Here is a 16752-nt window from a genome sequence, read left to right on the forward strand (position 1 = left end):
TCCTTCTTGGTCTCATGCTGGCCCCTCAGCGTTGTTGTTTCAGATCAATGAATTCTTTATTGATTTCTTTTCACATCCATGAAAAAGCTGAAACTTTAGAAGCTTTGGGACTCACGGGAAGAGGAGTCGGACATGGCGCCGGCTGAATGAACTGTCTGAGGATTTCCTGCTGCGGAGTCTGAGACCTGCTACTGACAACTGTTTCCTTCACACACAAACAAGATGACAACAATGACTGAAAGACTCCAGCTGCCTCAAACTAAGCTCTGAACAGGCCACAGGTTGTTTTATGTTGCAATATCTGGAGTGACCACTAAGAGAACCTGGCAGCACTGAGTAGAAACAGGAGCTCACTCAGGCAGTAAAAGACGATTCCTGCGATCAGGATCAGGAGAGTGATGACACCACGCACGATCAGAGAGATCTTCAGAGAGTCGCTCTCTTCACTCTCTTCACTCTCTTCACTCTCTTCACTCTGATCCTGAGGCTCTCTGGTTGGATACGTCCTCTCCGTGTGGTTTAGTGCACTCTCCGCCCTGCAGGTGAGCTCCTCCTCCTCCAGGTACGGCACACAGCTGGTCACATGGTACGGGCTGGACTGTGAGGACTCACCCTTGTTCTCTAACATGCGTCTGGAGGCCAACAGCCACATAATCTTAGGCTGCGGGTTACCTTCAGCTTCACACTGCAGCCTCCGGGGGGCGCTGTCTGAGCCACAGGGCATCTCCACCACAGAGAGGTTCAGGATGTGAGGCTCAGCTGGGAACAAGAAGCAGAAAAGTGATCTGATTAAAAATGGTTTTCCATCATGTGACACCTTAAACCAGCCTGGCATGAAACGCTCTCTGCTCCATTCACCCTGTTTGTTCATTGGCTTCCAGCCATGAGCCTGCGGCTACGACCACACGAATGCGTTTTAGTTTGGAAACATCGTTTTCTCTCCATTTGCCCTCCCGTCCACACTGAGACGCGTTTTCCCCGAAGGAATACGAAGCATTTTGAAAACGGTGCTTTCGCGTCGCAGTGTGGACAGCAAAAATGGAGACTTTTGAAAATGATGACGCATGTTAGCCATGTGATGCAGTCATGTGGCCAATTATTAGAACATGCTGTAGGTATTACAGGTACTGCACTGCAGTGGTTTGTATCATATCTATCTAATAGACTCCAGTTTGTGCATGTAAATGGAGAGTCCTCTTCACACACTGAGGTTAATTATGGAGTTCCACAGGGTTCAGTGCTAGGACCAATTCTGTTTACATTATACATGCTTCCCTTAGGCAGCATCATTAGAAGACATAGCATACATTTACACTGCTATGCAGATGACACCCAGCTCTATCTGTCCATGAAGCCAGATAACACACACCAATGAGTTACACTGCAGGAATGTCTTAAAGACATAAAGACCTGGATGGCCGCTAACTTTCTGCTTCTTAATTCAGATCAAACTGAGGTTATTGTACTCGGCCCTGAAAAGCTTAGAAATATGGTATCTAAGCAGATGCTTACTCTGGATGGCATTACCTTGGCCTCCAGTAACACTGTGAGGAACCTTGGAGTCATGTTTGACCAGGACATGTCCTTCAACGCACATATTAAACAAATATGTAAGACTGCTTTCTTCCATTTGTGCAACATCTCTAAAGTTAGAAATATCCTGTCTCAGAGTGACGCTGAAAAACTAGTTCATGCATTTATTACTTCCAGGCTGGACGACTGTAATTCATTATTATCAGGATGTCCTAAAAACTCCCTGAAAAGCCTTCAGCTAATCCAAAATGCTGCAGCAAGAGTCCTGACAGGGACTAGAAAGAGAGAGCAGATTTCTCCTGTTTTGGCTTCCTGTTAAATCCAGAATTCAAAATCCTGCTCCTCACATACAAGGTCTTAAATAATCAGGCCCCATCTTATCTTAATGACCTTGTAGTACCATATAACCCTATTAGAGCACTTCGCTCTCGCTCTGCAGGCCTACTTGTTGTTCCTAGAGTATTTAAAAGTAGAATGGGAGGCAGAGCCTTCAGTTTTCAGGCCCCTCTTCTGTGGAACCAGCTTCCAGTTTGGATTCAGGAGACAGACACTATCTCTACTTTCAAGATTAGGCTTCAAACTTTCCTTTTTGCTAAAGCATATAGTTAGGGCTGGACCAGGTGACCCTGAATCCTCCCTTAGTTATGCTGCAATAGACGTAGGCTGCCGGGGGATTCCCATGATGCATTGAGTTTTTCCTTTCCAGTCACCTTTCTCACTCACTATGTGTTAACAGACCTCTCTGCATTGAATCATATCTGTTATTAACCTCTGTCTCTCTTCCACAGCATGTCTTTATCCCGTCTTCCTTCTCTCACTCCAACCAATCACAGCAGATGGCCCCGCCCCTCCCTGAGCCTGGCTCTGCCGGAGGTTTCTTCCTGTTAAAAGGGAGTTTTTCCTTCCCACTGTCGCCAAAGTGCTGCTCATAGGGGGTCATGTGATTGTTGGGTTTTTCTCTGTATCTATGAAGCGCCTTGAGGTGACTTTTGTTGTGATTTGGCGCTATATAAATAAAATTGAATTGAATTAAACAAAGATAGTGGAGGGCGTTATACAGCAGTTGTTTTGTTTGACAGCCCTGTTAAAGATTAATATCAGCCTGCACGCACTCCAGAGAGCTTTTCTTCGAATTCTTTAATTCTCACTCGCTTTTGCAACTTTGTACTTTTGTGTTACTCGCAGCAACAACTCCACCTCATTGTTAGTCCATTTAACACACTCGCTGCTTTTCCTCGACATTTTGCCGCCACGTTTCAGAGAGCGGGAAAGTAAATAAGCGGCAGACAGAAATGAGGCAGGTCGAATCTTCTTGCGTTTCACGCATGCACAAGAATAATTTACAGTCCAGTGTGACTCAAACCTCGGCAGAGTCAGAAGGTCGCTGTGTGGCTATCTTTCATTACAGTCTTTGCACCACAGAAGAAAGTGACTCATACAACTTTGATAACTTTCAGTAAAAGCTGAACTCGACCTTACCTCCAACATGAAGCTTTGTCTTTGCTTCCTTAAAGTTCTTCCACCCGTCGAGCTCCACTCTGCAGAAGTACGTGCCGTTATCAGTCACCTGTACATCCCTGATGAGGAGCGACCCATCCCCCCATCGAGGGTCTCCTTTCAGGGAATGTTTTAAATCGGAAAATGCACAGGGATTGGCTCCATGCATGGAATCATTTTTTACTGGACAGTCCAAGAACGGAGGAGTGTTTGATGCTGCGAACTTCCATGTGACCTTGATCATTCCTGAATAATCCCGTGTGGGGGTGAAGAAGCAGCCGAGGACAGCATCTTCCCCTCTGGAGACTCTGACCCCTGGAGAGACGGTCAGCTTCCATCCAGCTGAGACAGAACCTGACAGAACACATCTGGATGGTTATTTTCATGTTTGAACTCACTGCACAGCTCCAACCAGCGACACTGGGACTCTAGCAGACCTCTGAAGATGCTCTGAGACACCAGCAGCAGGTTCTATAAGACCTGCAGAACATCCTCCAGCCTGCTGCGTCTGGACCAGGAGCCCCTCGGCCTTCAGAGACGCTCCTGGTCCAACGAGGACACGTTTATCCATCTGTGGCCTGGTTTGAAAAAGCTCTAACCTCTGTGCTGTGGTGTTCACCACCGACCGCCGTGACTTTCAGTGATGGAAATACAAAGCCGTTCCTCATTAAATTCTTATGTCCTGTGTGTCTGAATGAATGACTTAAAGGAAAATCCAGATCTAAAGTCAGGATATCTCTACTGTGAGTCTTATGATCCTCTCTGGTGCCGTCCTGCTTCAACCCAGATTCAAAGTTCTTACCTGAGACGATCGCACTCAGAATGAGGGAGAAACGCTGCGGCCACATCCTCAGACTGACAAAGAAATGAAGCCGTCAAACAACAAATTCAGGAAGTGTCAAATGTGTCATTTCTAAATTGATCATTTCCTGTTAATTAAAGAGAAGAATAAATATGTGAGCGAGCCCAGGGCCACCTCAGGGTTTCACACATTTTACTGCCTGTTTTCTTTGTGTTTTCATGTTTGTCAATCAGGACGTTTGCTGGAGTCTGGTGGTCTTCATCAAAGCCTGTCTCTGTGACGAAGCTGCTTTTCACAGTGTGCTTGTCACAGCTGGGGCAGCAGTCGTGTGGTGGAGTTAAATGAGGACCCAAGATGCAGGAAACTGCTAGATGCAGGTGAGCGTTTTATTTACAACGTGTGAAATATACAGAGAAATGAGGGTGTCGAGGACTGCACGAAGACACGAACCTAAACTAGGAAAAACGAATAAACCTGAAACACGAGATGGAACAGAGAAACACGGAGAGATACCAACTAATGCAGAGAAACACAGACGACGCGACGAGGAGCACAGGCAGACACACACCATAAATACACACACCGGTAATCAGGACATGGCCCACAGGAACGAGACAACACAACCTACAAAGTAAAACAGGAAACACACAGACTGTTTTACTACATGACTCGGGGACATGAACAGAGCACAGAGGGAGACACAGGAAGGGCTGATAAAACACTTGAGCACTAAACACAAGAGCCAAACCCTGAGAACTAACAGCAAAATTAGAATAAACACAAAACGCTCCAGGATCATGGCAGAGCTGATGCTCGGGTCTCTGACTCAAACCTGCTTCAGTTTGATTTCTGACATTTAAATAATGAACAATATCAAACATATTTAAGGTTTCTAAATACTCACACTTTGTTTACTTCACAGCCCTTCAATGGCGTTTCTGTGAGGAGACCCGCTTCAGACACATGTGGCCCCGCCCACACAGCCCTACAGGTCACCCACACCTGCATGTCTGCTACGATGTAATAACAAGGAAACACCACACAGGAGACAGTAAGAAGGTGAAAGCAGCACATGTTTTACGTCTCATATGTGATATAAGGCTGAGAGAAGGACGTCGCCATACTGTATATGAGGCGCTTTTAATTCAACTGGAAAATAAAAGCATGGCATCATTTCAAAAACGCTGATAAGCCGACCATGAACTGAAGCTTGTGTGCGCCTCCCAAACCTGCAGCACAGGCCTTTAAAACAGTCATTAAGAAACGTAGCTGAGCATCAGGCTGGTGCAGACCTCATGAAGCTGCTCTTGGACAGCTCTCTTCATTCAGCCGCTGTAACATAGCTGGTACTTATGTGTAGCACAGTTGCCTGTGCAGAGTTTGACTTTTGCAGCTGTGAGTCTGTTTTATGGTATTATTTGTTACCCCACTGTGGCCCAGGCCTGGGCCCACTGTGGCCCAGGCCTGGGCCCACTGTGGCCCCACACCATGCTGCCCCACATCTGCAAACATTTGGTTTAAACTGAATAACACCAGTTTTGGTCAAGTTACTTGAAAAAAGTAATCAGTAACTAATTACCGATTACTTCCCCAAAAAAATAATCCCGTTACTTTACTGATTACTTATTTTCAAAAGTAATTAATTACTTAGTTACTTAGTTACTTTTTAAAAACACGATTTACAACCTGAATAGGTGATAAAGCGATAGATCTTTCAGCCCAATTCTACTTTTTCTGCATAATCCATCATACAAAATGTAATCAAATGGAAAAGTCTCTTTTTAAAACTTGTTTTATTAGTTTTAATCTTTTAACTTTATGCATCAAGCAAACATTAAATTATCTGCAACATTCTCTGACTGGAAGAAATTAGTTTATTAGTAAATTAGTTTTCTGCACATTCCAGCACATAAAATAAAATATTTTTTGTGTTTACACTCAGTCTTTCAAATAGATGCAAGTAAAACACAGCAGAAAATAAATAAAGTCAAAGACTCAGCGCTCCTGTTGCTCTATTTTCACCTGTAAAGCAGGAGTGGGGTAGGCGGAGGTTTACCCTGGTGCAGGTGTGCCGCGGTCAGTGGAAGAATCCGCGAGTTTCTCTGTGAGGTTCCCATTACGTCGTAGCTACTCGGTGCTTGTTGGAAGTTTAGGGGTTTTTTGCTGTAAAAAGAAGTTTTCTTCCCACGCACAGCGGACACTAATGTTTTTGTCACTTTTTATGGAATCAAACTCAAAGTAAGGTCAGTACTTCCACGCTTTAAACGCTGCACGCTCATACTCTCTCTGCACTCGATATATGATCCACTGTTGATCTGCACACAGCTGTTGTCACGAACGTCACACTCGCTTACGTCACTGTCATGAGACACTCGCAGGAAAATCACGGTTTTAGTAACGCAGTAACGCAGCGTTCCTACGGAAAAGTAACGGTAATCTAATTACTGTTTTTGCAATAGTAATCCCTTACTTTACTCGTTACCTGAAAAAAGTAATCAGATTACAGTAACGCGCCCATCTCTGAATAACACTGATAAGATACGAGGGCTGTGATGCATGTAGCGGGCCTCATCCTCAGACTGACTGCACACAGAGAGTAAAACAGGAAGTTCTGAGAAAACCGTCATCTCTAAACTAAGTGTTTCCTGTCACGTAGACGAAGCAGAGAAACAGAGACCACTTCCCAACCGGTTTTACACCTTTTATTTTTACTTATATTTTATGTGTCTTTACAGATTGAATTTAGCTCCACATGTTGATGTGCTGATGGAGCACTCACTGTGTTTGGACTCGAGTGATCCCGATCTGTGGCTGCAGTTTAAAATACCTTTGAATGTTTCTGAATCCTCCACATTTTCATTATTTCCAGGTCAACGTGGAAATGTGAGGGTCAGACTGGGACATTAATGGGACTGTTTTAAAATGAAGACGTGTTTCCAACTGTGGAGCAACATTATGGAATCATGAAGTGAAAGCTTGCATGAGGCACATGAACAGTTTCAGTTCATATAAAGAAAACAGCATCACAGTCTGAGTCACATGCTTCCATTTATCAGGTTTTTTTGTTTGTTGTGTTTGTTTTATGATGCGTGCTGATGTGCACAGGAACATTTACGTGCATGCAGAGAGACATTCTGTTAGTACACATATACGCACGAACAGCAGCTTCATGGGATTTAGCTACGTCCAAGTCTGGAAATCATTTTCATTTTATATTCAAACTCTGGACTTTTGCTCGTTTCAAGCTCTGGGACTGCAGTAGCGTAGCTTTGCATCACAAAAGCAGAATAAACACAGAGCAAAACTTAACTTTAAATTTTCTTATCGGAAATTTGTGGTTAAATATACTTTTTGTTTTTTCTGCCTGTCCCGTTTGGCTCTTTTGCATCAGAATTGTTGTCTAAAGGCAAAGAAAGATGCCCAACGGATTTACTTTACCAAATGGACCATCCCAGCCGTAATGGTCTATTTGATTCACCTTTTATAGTTTATTTTATTTATTTTTTATTTTCACTTGCTAGATACGGGACAGACTTGACTGGGGAAAAGAAAAAGGAGAAAGAAAGAGGGAAAGAAAAACAGCGGGGAAGAGGGACGGGGGAGAAGGGCAAAAAACAAAAATCAACAGAATAAGCAGACAAAAAAAATGCATATATCAATCACCTGGATCACCTGCTGAGAAAGAAAAAAGAAAACAAGCAGAAGAGAACAAGAGTAATAGAATAAACAACATCACAATGATATATGGGAATATGACAGTAAATACTAAATGTTAAACATTATTGTGCAGCACATAAGATCAACAGAACACAGTGTGCTTTGAGGTAGGAGCCAAAAAGGGTGCAGTTTGTGGGTGTGATCACCCGTGTGTACACCTCTGAGCATGGACGCGCTTGTTTTTTTTAAAAGGTTCCTTCATGTAATGATCTGCTAGAGGGTGTGGGGGGGCCACAGCCCCGTCCTCCAGGGCATGAAGCAGGTATGGAGGAGATCAAAACTCCAGACATCCAGAGGCCCCCAGAACACAAGAGACCAAGGAAGACCAACAGAGGGGCAGCCGCGCCACTGTCCCAGAAAGAGCTGAGGAGAGTCCCAGATGAGGGCTCACTCAGCAGCCGCGGAGCAGAAGCCGGGGGGGGGGGTTGCAGTGACGCGCCCGTGAGCTCCGCCGGCAGCCAGCCGTGCCTGAGTGACCGAGCCCCAGGCCGAGAGGCCGGGGGCACCCCACCTCCGAAGTGGCCCGAGCGAGCCCCAGACTCCAGGCCCCGATAAGCGGCCGCCAAGGAGTGAGCCGGTGTGTACCTGGACGCCCACCCCCGGACACAAAGAACCACCAACGCACCGATGTCTGAGGGAGTCCGCCACTGGCAGGGGAAGTGGTGGTGGGGGGAGATAGGCCTCCAAGGTTTGGAGGGCCTGAGATGTCCCCAGAGAGGTGGCGCCTGATACCCAACCTGACATATAGACACAGACATACAGGCACACACAGACACAAACATCCATTCCTACCCTCATGCTCTCATATGCACTTACTCCACACTCAACCAACGTGGAGACAGACATTGTCACGGCTGCCGAGGCGAGCCGTGTGGAATAAATGAGGATCCAAGCGCAGGCAGTCGTAGAGGAGTGAAGGTGATTTATTGAACACAAAAGAATGTGGACAAACAGCAAACGGGGCTCGAACTAAACTAAACTGGGAAACAACTAAACTACAGAGCACAAACCTGAATGAAAACGAGCAGAGGAGGATGACGATGAACAGCAGGGAGAAGACACGGTGGATACACAGACTGACACTGAGTAATACAGACGAACCGGCAACAGGCAGGAGAACACACAGGGCTTAAATGCACACACCAGTAATCAGGGGATGAGAGACAAGAGGGCAACACAGCTGGGAGGAATCAGAGCTGACGGGACAGGGGAAACGTAAACTGATCACACTCACATACGACACGGACCTTCACAATAAGACAGGAAACTCAGACACATGGAACCAGACAAGACATTGAACTAAACAGACAGATTCACAAACAGATGGGGAGACACCATAGACAGACAGGTACAGACGCAGACTTAGAGGCAGATCGAAAATAACACAGAACTTAAACAATCATCATCTAGAAAATGATAACAAACTAAAAGCGCTGGGTCACCGACCCAGGACCATGACAGTACCCCCCCCCCCCCTCAAGGGCTGGCACCAGACAGCCCAGCAGAAACGAAAAAACGGACCAAAACAAAACAGAAAACAACCCGACCAGGGCGGGCGGAGGGGGCCCAGGACGGAGGGACAGAATCCAAAAAGGCCCAGATGGTCAAGTTCAGGAGGCCGACCATGCGAATGGCAACGGGGCAGGTCCGGATGCCGGCCGCGCAGTAGGCAGTGGCGTGGAAACAAGTTCTGGGGGCCGACCGTGCGGACGGCAACGGCGGCGTGGAAACAAGTCCGGGGACCGACCGTGCGGGCGGCAACGGCGGCGTGGAAACAAGTCCGGGGGCCGACCGTGCGGGCGGCAACGGCGGCGTGGAAACAAGTCCGGAGGCCGGCCGTGTGGAAGGCAGTGGCGGCGTCCAGGAGGGCGTCCACGGTGGCGGAGATGCCCAACAAGCGGCCTGGCAGATGACCGACGATGTGGAGGTGGTAGTAGGGGACCTGAAGGCTGCGTGGCCCCTGCAGCCCCAGGCGAGGCGGAAGCTGAGGCCGGACCAGGCGAGGCGGAAGCTGAGGCCGGACCAGGCGAGGCGGAAGCTGAGGCCGGACCAGGCGAGGCGGAAGCTGAGGCCGGACCAGGCGAGGCGGATGCTGAGGCCGGACCAGGCGAGGCGGATGAAGACGAGGATGCTGAGGCCGGACCAGGCGAGGCGGATGAAGACGAGGATGCTGAGGCCGGACCAGGCGAGGCGGATGAAGACGAGGATGCTGAGGCCGGACCAGGCGAGGCGGATGAAGACGAGGATGCTGAGGCCGGACCAGGCGGCGGTGATGAGACTGCAGGCGGTGATGAGACTGCAGGCGGTGATGAGACTGCAGCTGATGGCTGGACGGGCTCCTCGGGCCCCCCGGCTGACGAGGCAGGACGCTGGACGGGCTCCTCGGGCCCCCCAGCAAAAACAGTCACAGAACCAGTGGGCACTGGAGCCCCTGGCACACACGCAACAGAACCAGCAGGCGCACGGGCCTCTGGCAGGAACGCAACAGAACCAGCAGGCGCACGGGCCTCTGGCAGGAACGCAACAGAACCAGCAGGCGCACGGGCCTCTGGCAAACACATAGCGGCCTGCAGCTGCGCAGAGCATTGACCCTGCTCAGGCAGCGACAGCCGGGTGCAGTCCTCAGCTGGCTTCTTAAACTCCAGGGGTCCAGAGTCTGATGGGGGCTGAAACCCAGCCTCTGGGGAGGCCCTGGAGTGCATCTCAGTCTCAGAACTGGCCAGCCTTTGAGGAATGTTGACATTATCATTAGGTTTGACGCTCTGCTTAGAACAAACGGATGAAACCCAGTTCCTTTTAGATTGATTTGACTGGGCTTGTTGTACCGGAGTAGCAAGTGACACAGGGTGCAGGGCTAGTGGCTGCTGAACAGGAGGCTGAACTGAGGGTGACTGAAACAATGGTTGGGATGACGGCGGTGGTGGAATTGGAGACTGAGCTTGAGGCCGGGCGGCTAACTGAGCTTGAGGCCGGGCGGCTAACTGAGCTTGAGGCCGGGCGGCTAACTGAGCATCCGGTTGCAGTTCAAAAGAATAAACAGTCCTGGTATTATCAGAGCTGGTGTTAATTGTCTCTGGGATATATGCCACAGTTTTAGCAGACCCTGGGTTAGCTGACATGGGTTTAACAGGTTCAGAAGAACAACAGCCCTTTGCTTTCACTGAAGTCTTAAAAATGCCAACCTGGGAGAGATCGGTTATCAGGTAGGTAGGTAAGCTTTGTGAATTAGCTCCCACTGACACACCTCGAACAACCCCAGAAGAAAAAGTCTTACAGTTCAGATTGGAGCCGTTATCCTTTTTACTCACCACAGTCGGCCGCTCTGATATCCTGGGGTCCGACTGTGGCGAGGGGCGTCGACGGCGTGAGTGCCGTTTCCCATTTGAAGGCTGGACCGACGGGCCGGGCAGGACACTCTCCGTCGGGTCGGGGAGTGAAGCATGAGTTGCAGAGTGGGTGGTAGCAGGGGGGAGAAGATGAAGCTCGTTCAGAACGAAATTCTGTGTGAGCGGGTGAAGTGAGCTGAGCAACCAGGGGAGACCAGAAACTAAGCGCTGTAGCCGAACAGCTATGCCTTGGCGGAATTCTCTCCCCTCATGCTCGAGCCATAAGTTAATTAATCTGTCCACCGAGTAAATAATGTCCTCCCGGAGCTCCTCGGGCGGGTTGACTGCTGCTGGGTCCATAGTGGCCGGTTCGTACTGTCACGGCTGCCGAGGCGAGCCGTGTGGAATAAATGAGGATCCAAGCGCAGGCAGTCGTAGAGGAGTGAAGGTGATTTATTGAACACAAAAGAATGTGGACAAACAGCAAACGGGGCTCGAACTAAACTAAACTGGGAAACAACTAAACTACAGAGCACAAACCTGAATGAAAACGAGCAGAGGAGGATGACGATGAACAGCAGGGAGAAGACACGGTGGATACACAGACTGACACTGAGTAATACAGACGAACCGGCAACAGGCAGGAGAACACACAGGGCTTAAATGCACACACCAGTAATCAGGGGATGAGAGACAAGAGGGCAACACAGCTGGGAGGAATCAGAGCTGACGGGACAGGGGAAACGTAAACTGATCACACTCACATACGACACGGACCTTCACAATAAGACAGGAAACTCAGACACATGGAACCAGACAAGACATTGAACTAAACAGACAGATTCACAAACAGATGGGGAGACACCATAGACAGACAGATACAGACGCGGACTCAGAGGCAGACTGAATATAACACATAGAACTTAAACAATCATCATCTAGAAAATGATAACAAACTAAAAGCGCTGGGTCACCGACCCAGGACCATGACAGACATAAAGAGACGCTGTACACACGATCACACTCCCCAAGCGTACTCTACAAACCGGGTCTAGGTACCCTTGCCCCTGGAGGGGAGAACTGCACCCAGACCCAGGTGGTGTTACCCTTTTCCCTGCGGTGGGGGAAGGCAGACCGCCCCGACTCCACAGCAGCAGGGAGGCCCCGCATGCAGGGGGAGCACACTGCCCCCAGGTGGCAGAAATGTAATCAGTCAACATTTGAGGACTTTAATTTCAAACAAACAATGCTTCTAACCTGCTGACTGTTGACCTCACCCGTCCACTCGTCAGCTTTTCAGCACGTTCTCTTTATCGATTTGATCTAAAATACAAACTGTAATATTTTACTATTAACCGTTTTATCTTTACTTACAATCAGGATGTAGAATCCTGAGGACAGAACACAGGATCCAGTTCAGTACATAAAATATTAAAAATAAAACAGTAGTTAAAATAATCTAAAATTTCACTAAGAAAGGAAAGAAACATAAAATAATACAACATTGTGAGACTGCAGAGTGCAGGGATGACATGCGCACGTTCAGTATGTTACTCGTGTATTTCTTGGAGTATTTCTACACTATTGTACTTGTTCACGAGTACACGGTGTGAATACTTTCATCCAAACGTGTTGAGCTGATTTTATTTCTGCAGCTCAGACCTGAGTTCCTCTTCACGGTTTCAGTCGTGCAAACACAGCAAAGTTCAGATCACATGGAAGCTTGACGGGGTATAAATAGAGAAACGGAAAATCATGAGCGACGTCCTGGGAGGGACTGACTCACACACACTCACACAGACACAGACTCACACACACACACTCACACACACACACACACACACTCACACACACACACTCACTCACACACACACACACACACACACACACACTCACACACACACACACACACACACACACACACACACACACACACACACTCACACTCACACACACACACACACACACACGCACTCACACAGCCGTCCTGTTTCTTTGTCTTATCTGGTCGGATCATGGACGCCCGGCTGCTCTGCAGCACTCTGACCCTGCTGCTGTCCGTCACACGAGGTGAGCTGATTTACGCACGTTGTCTTAATGTGCCAGGATGTGATGTCATTTCTGTGCTTTAATACAGACAGAAGCATCCTCACAGATTCTTTCAGAGAAACGGCAGAACTTTAGAAAAGTGATGAGAAGCTTAAAAATGAGCCAAATGTATAATAAGTGTGCTTTATTTGCCATTTGTGCGTCTGTTGTGTCTCTGAATCACATCAGTGCTTCACAAACCCAAACTTGTATTTGTAATGACCACCAGGGGGCGACTGCTCCGGTTCTAAGAGGTCTGATTACAGGTCTGTGAGTCATCTGACGGTTTTTGTTTTCAGGTCTTAAGTAAAATAATGATGTTAGATTATTGTGACAAAGGAGGTAAAGCACAATGATTCAGTGGTTCAGGTTTAAGGAAAAGCTGCAGGGAGCTTTTGTATCCTTGTTTCCAGACGGTGAGTGGGCGTGGTCACGACTCTGCACACTCATAGCCAGTCGCCATGAATCATTGTGCTGTTGGTCATTTTGCTAACAGCATTACAGAGTTCAGGGACTCCAACAGCTCACTGAGCACTGATACCCTGCTGCAGCTACAGCACCAGCTAGTGGTAGGTGGCTGCATAACAGCTGCACTTAGCCTCTCAGGTGACGTCAGCAAACAATGAAGTTTAAGCTTCTTCTGTGGTTGTCCAGCAACAACAGCAACATTCTGCTACTTATAACAGATTTTTACTTGAACTACTGTTTTTTCCCATCAGCCCTCAGCTCTGCAGAAGACGGCTGGTTTGTGAAGGTTCAGCCGGAGGTACGAGGCATCGAGGGCTACCCGGTGGTGCTGCCGTGCACCTTCGGCCATCCGCAGCACTCCCAGCATTCCTCCCTGCAGGTCGTGTGGCGTCTGGGCCACGGGCAGGGAGCCACCGTCCTGTACCGCTGCACCAGCCGGTCCGGAGCCCCCACCTGTGAGCCGGGGCCGAAGCAGGACCAGCGCTATCGGCTGGAGGGAAACCCGCGGGAGCACGACCTGTCGCTGCGCATCAGTAACACCATCCTGCAGGATAATGGACGCTACTACTGCCGAGTGGAGGTTCAAGGACGAGAACACATCAGCTTCGAGGACAAGATGGGGACCAGACTGAGAGTGGAAGGTACCGCCCAAATCACTCTGCCCACAGCTGACCCAGAAACAGTCCAGCACTTGTTCTTCAGCTTGGTGTACTGAAGCTTTGTGAAACACAGTCAGCTGATTTTAAGGGTGGATTTTCTATTACAACAGTTAGCTCGCAGCTAGAACCTTTAATCTAGTAGGATTAAGATGCATGAAGGCTTCCACAGCATCTGACTCCTCTTCCTCCTCCTCCAGCTCCTCCAAAGATCCTGGGCCTGTCGGTGGAGGGCACTGAGCAGTCCGGGTACAGAGCGCTGTGTCGGGTCCAGGGCTCCCCGCTGCCGGACGTCCAGTGGCTCGGCCCGGACGACCTGCTGGAGGGCTCTCTGCTCAGGCCGCTGGCTCAGGGCTCCACCGGCCACTACCACACCGTCAGCCAGCTGAGAGACGTGGAGCCAGGCCAACAGTACACCTGCAGCGCCTCCAACCCACTGGGTAAAGAGCAGGCCACCCTGTATGTCCTGCCCCCCCAGCCCCCTCTCTCTCTGGCCGGGGCTTCACCTCCTCTCCTGCTCCTCCTGTCAGTGTCTCTGGGGGCAAAAGTCCTCCTGCTGGTGGGGATGGGGGTGTGGATGGTGCAGGGCGGAGCTCTGCAGGGGCTCAGCTGCTGGAGGAAATGACTGATGCCAGTCATATAATCATGGTAAAAATATATGTAATCATTGAGTTAGAACAGTATGATCTAGAAGCTGATCAAACAGTAAACATAAACATGTCTTCATGCTGATGAGACAAATGCATGCCTCGCTGCTGAGGTCATAAACGTAAAAAGATCTGTGTATGATTCCTGCTTCGAGCTGATTGGGTGAACATGACGCTGAGGAGTCCTCAGCTTCACATCATCACGGATCATAAGCGCCTTACAGATCTGTGCCATGGAGCAAAAATGGGTGTGCCTAAAAAAGTGGCGGCTGAGAGATTTATTTGCTCATCATTAGCCACATTTGATGTGCATTTACTGAAAGTTTCTTTATTTAAGCAATAAAACCCACTAGAATTAAGTAGAATGAGAATTGTTTGCTTTGTTTTTGCTTTGGACGTGGACGCTTCATCTCTTTGCTCTTGAATGCTTTGCTTCTTATATTGATTTTTATTGATTTTTATGCTGATTTTGTCCCTTTTTTCCGTATGAGCTTACCTGCGATAACTTCTGGACACTTGTAGATCATTAGGACTAGAGTGTTCTTAACAGAAACAGCAACATTTTATGGTTACCTTGTCCTCAGCACTCCGTGTGTCTGTGGCCTAGACACAGCTGAAGCCTGATTACAGCGTCTGGGCACCGAGCAGCCTCAATAGCCTGGAAAGGTGCTAACCGCTAGGCTAACTAGCAACAAGATGCCTTCCCTCTCCACAGATGACTACCACAGCCTCCTGCAGAAGATTGCAGTACTGGAGACAAAAATTCATCGCTTAGAAGTAAACGTGGAGGTAAATGGACTGTGTGGAAATGAAACAACCTTGCCTTTGATTCAAAACAATGGCGATGAGCAAGCTAGTACACAGCTAAGGAGCACAGATAACATGACCAAGAAAGTAGACTCTGTGCATTATTATAAATCCTCAAGTGATAATCCCCCCTTGGACTGTCTTGGTGCAAAACCAAGACATAAATCATGTCTCCTGGAAGGGGGAGGACGTATCACAGGCAGGGCACAGCGAGCTGAAATCTCTGAAACCGACTGGCCTTCACTTCCTACGAGACAGAGAAGCTCTTCTACCCCTGTATACGAGAGGAAACAGGACTGGACAACCGTGAATAGGAAGGTTAACAACAAACCTCCAAAACAACTGAATGTGAAACTGCAGAACAGATTTGCTCCACTATCAAAGGACCCTGGATCTATATCGGACAACCATCCATCTAAAAGCAGCGAAGTAAGGTCTGAAAATCTGTTGAAAAGTGAAAGGCCACAGGGAAAGCTAAAGGCTAGGCCTGAAACTCTGATTGTGGGTGACTCTGCCGTAAAGGATGTACAAAGGATGTGCGGTAAGAACACTAAAGTCCTCTGCTTTCCTAAGGATATGGTCAACAACCTGAAGGAGAGAATTCTTCAAATTGCAGATGAATATCCAACTGTGACAAACATTGTTCTGCATACAGGGTCAAACGATGTGTCCAAACAACAGTCGGAGGTTCTGAAACGGGACTTTACTGGATTATTAAATACTGTAAACTCTCTGAATGCAGCTGTATTCATCAGTGGACCTGTACCGCCGGTCAGAGGAGGAGACGAGAGATTCAGCAGGTTGTTTACACTGAATAAATGGCTTATATCAGCATGTGCTGACCACTCAGTGCATTTTATCGACAACTTTAATATTTTTTGGGAACGCAGGCATCTGTTCAAAGCAAATGGATTTAATTTTAACAAGTCAGGGGTGAAACTGTTCACCTCCAACTTGTTTTATTCCATACGTCATCCATCTGTGCTTGGTGCCAAGGCTGAGATAAACGAGGAGTTATCTCATAAAGAGGAACAAACAGTACTCCAAGAACAGACAAAGCCCAGCAGAAACCTTGAGGAGGAGCTCCATTTGCCCCCACCCGGGAAGAGCCTCAGAAAGGAGAGACATCCATGGCATCTGAGGAAGAGCCTCAGAAAGGAGAGACATCTAAGGCAAGAAGAGGGGTCCCTATTTGCCTCCAACTCTCTCAA

General features: G+C 48.2%; 1 protein-coding gene across 1 annotated transcript; it reads left to right on the top strand.

The window, feature by feature from the left end:
* The first annotated feature begins 12857 nt into the window (after positions 1 to 12857).
* On the top strand, positions 12858 to 15078 carry LOC146623598 (sialic acid-binding Ig-like lectin 15). Its single transcript, XM_085366026.1, has 3 exons — positions 12858 to 12945; positions 13683 to 14072; positions 14288 to 15078. Exons 1-3 carry the CDS (start codon positions 12891 to 12893, stop codon positions 14710 to 14712), a joined length of 870 nt encoding a protein of 289 aa, XP_085222152.1. The 5' UTR covers positions 12858 to 12890; the 3' UTR covers positions 14713 to 15078.
* The last annotated feature ends 1674 nt before the right edge of the window (positions 15079 to 16752 follow it).

The sequence above is a fragment of the Diplotaxodon limnothrissa genome, linkage group LG11 (assembly GCF_057381915.1).
Source record: "Diplotaxodon limnothrissa isolate DT_005_m linkage group LG11, D_limnothrissa_male_GT1.1, whole genome shotgun sequence".
Lineage (NCBI taxonomy): Eukaryota > Metazoa > Chordata > Actinopteri > Cichliformes > Cichlidae > Diplotaxodon > Diplotaxodon limnothrissa.

Excerpts from the sequence above, each read along its gene's own strand:
- LOC146623598 (XM_085366026.1), top strand. The coding sequence starts at position 12,891 with ATGGACGCCCGGCTGCTCTGCAGCACTCTGACCCTGCTGCTGTCCGTC. Across the intron at positions 12,946-13,682 it reads GCTGCTGTCCGTCACACGAG|CCCTCAGCTCTGCAGAAGAC; the intron begins GTGAGCTGATTT and ends TTTTCCCATCAG. Across the intron at positions 14,073-14,287 it reads GACCAGACTGAGAGTGGAAG|CTCCTCCAAAGATCCTGGGC; the intron begins GTACCGCCCAAA and ends CTCCTCCTCCAG.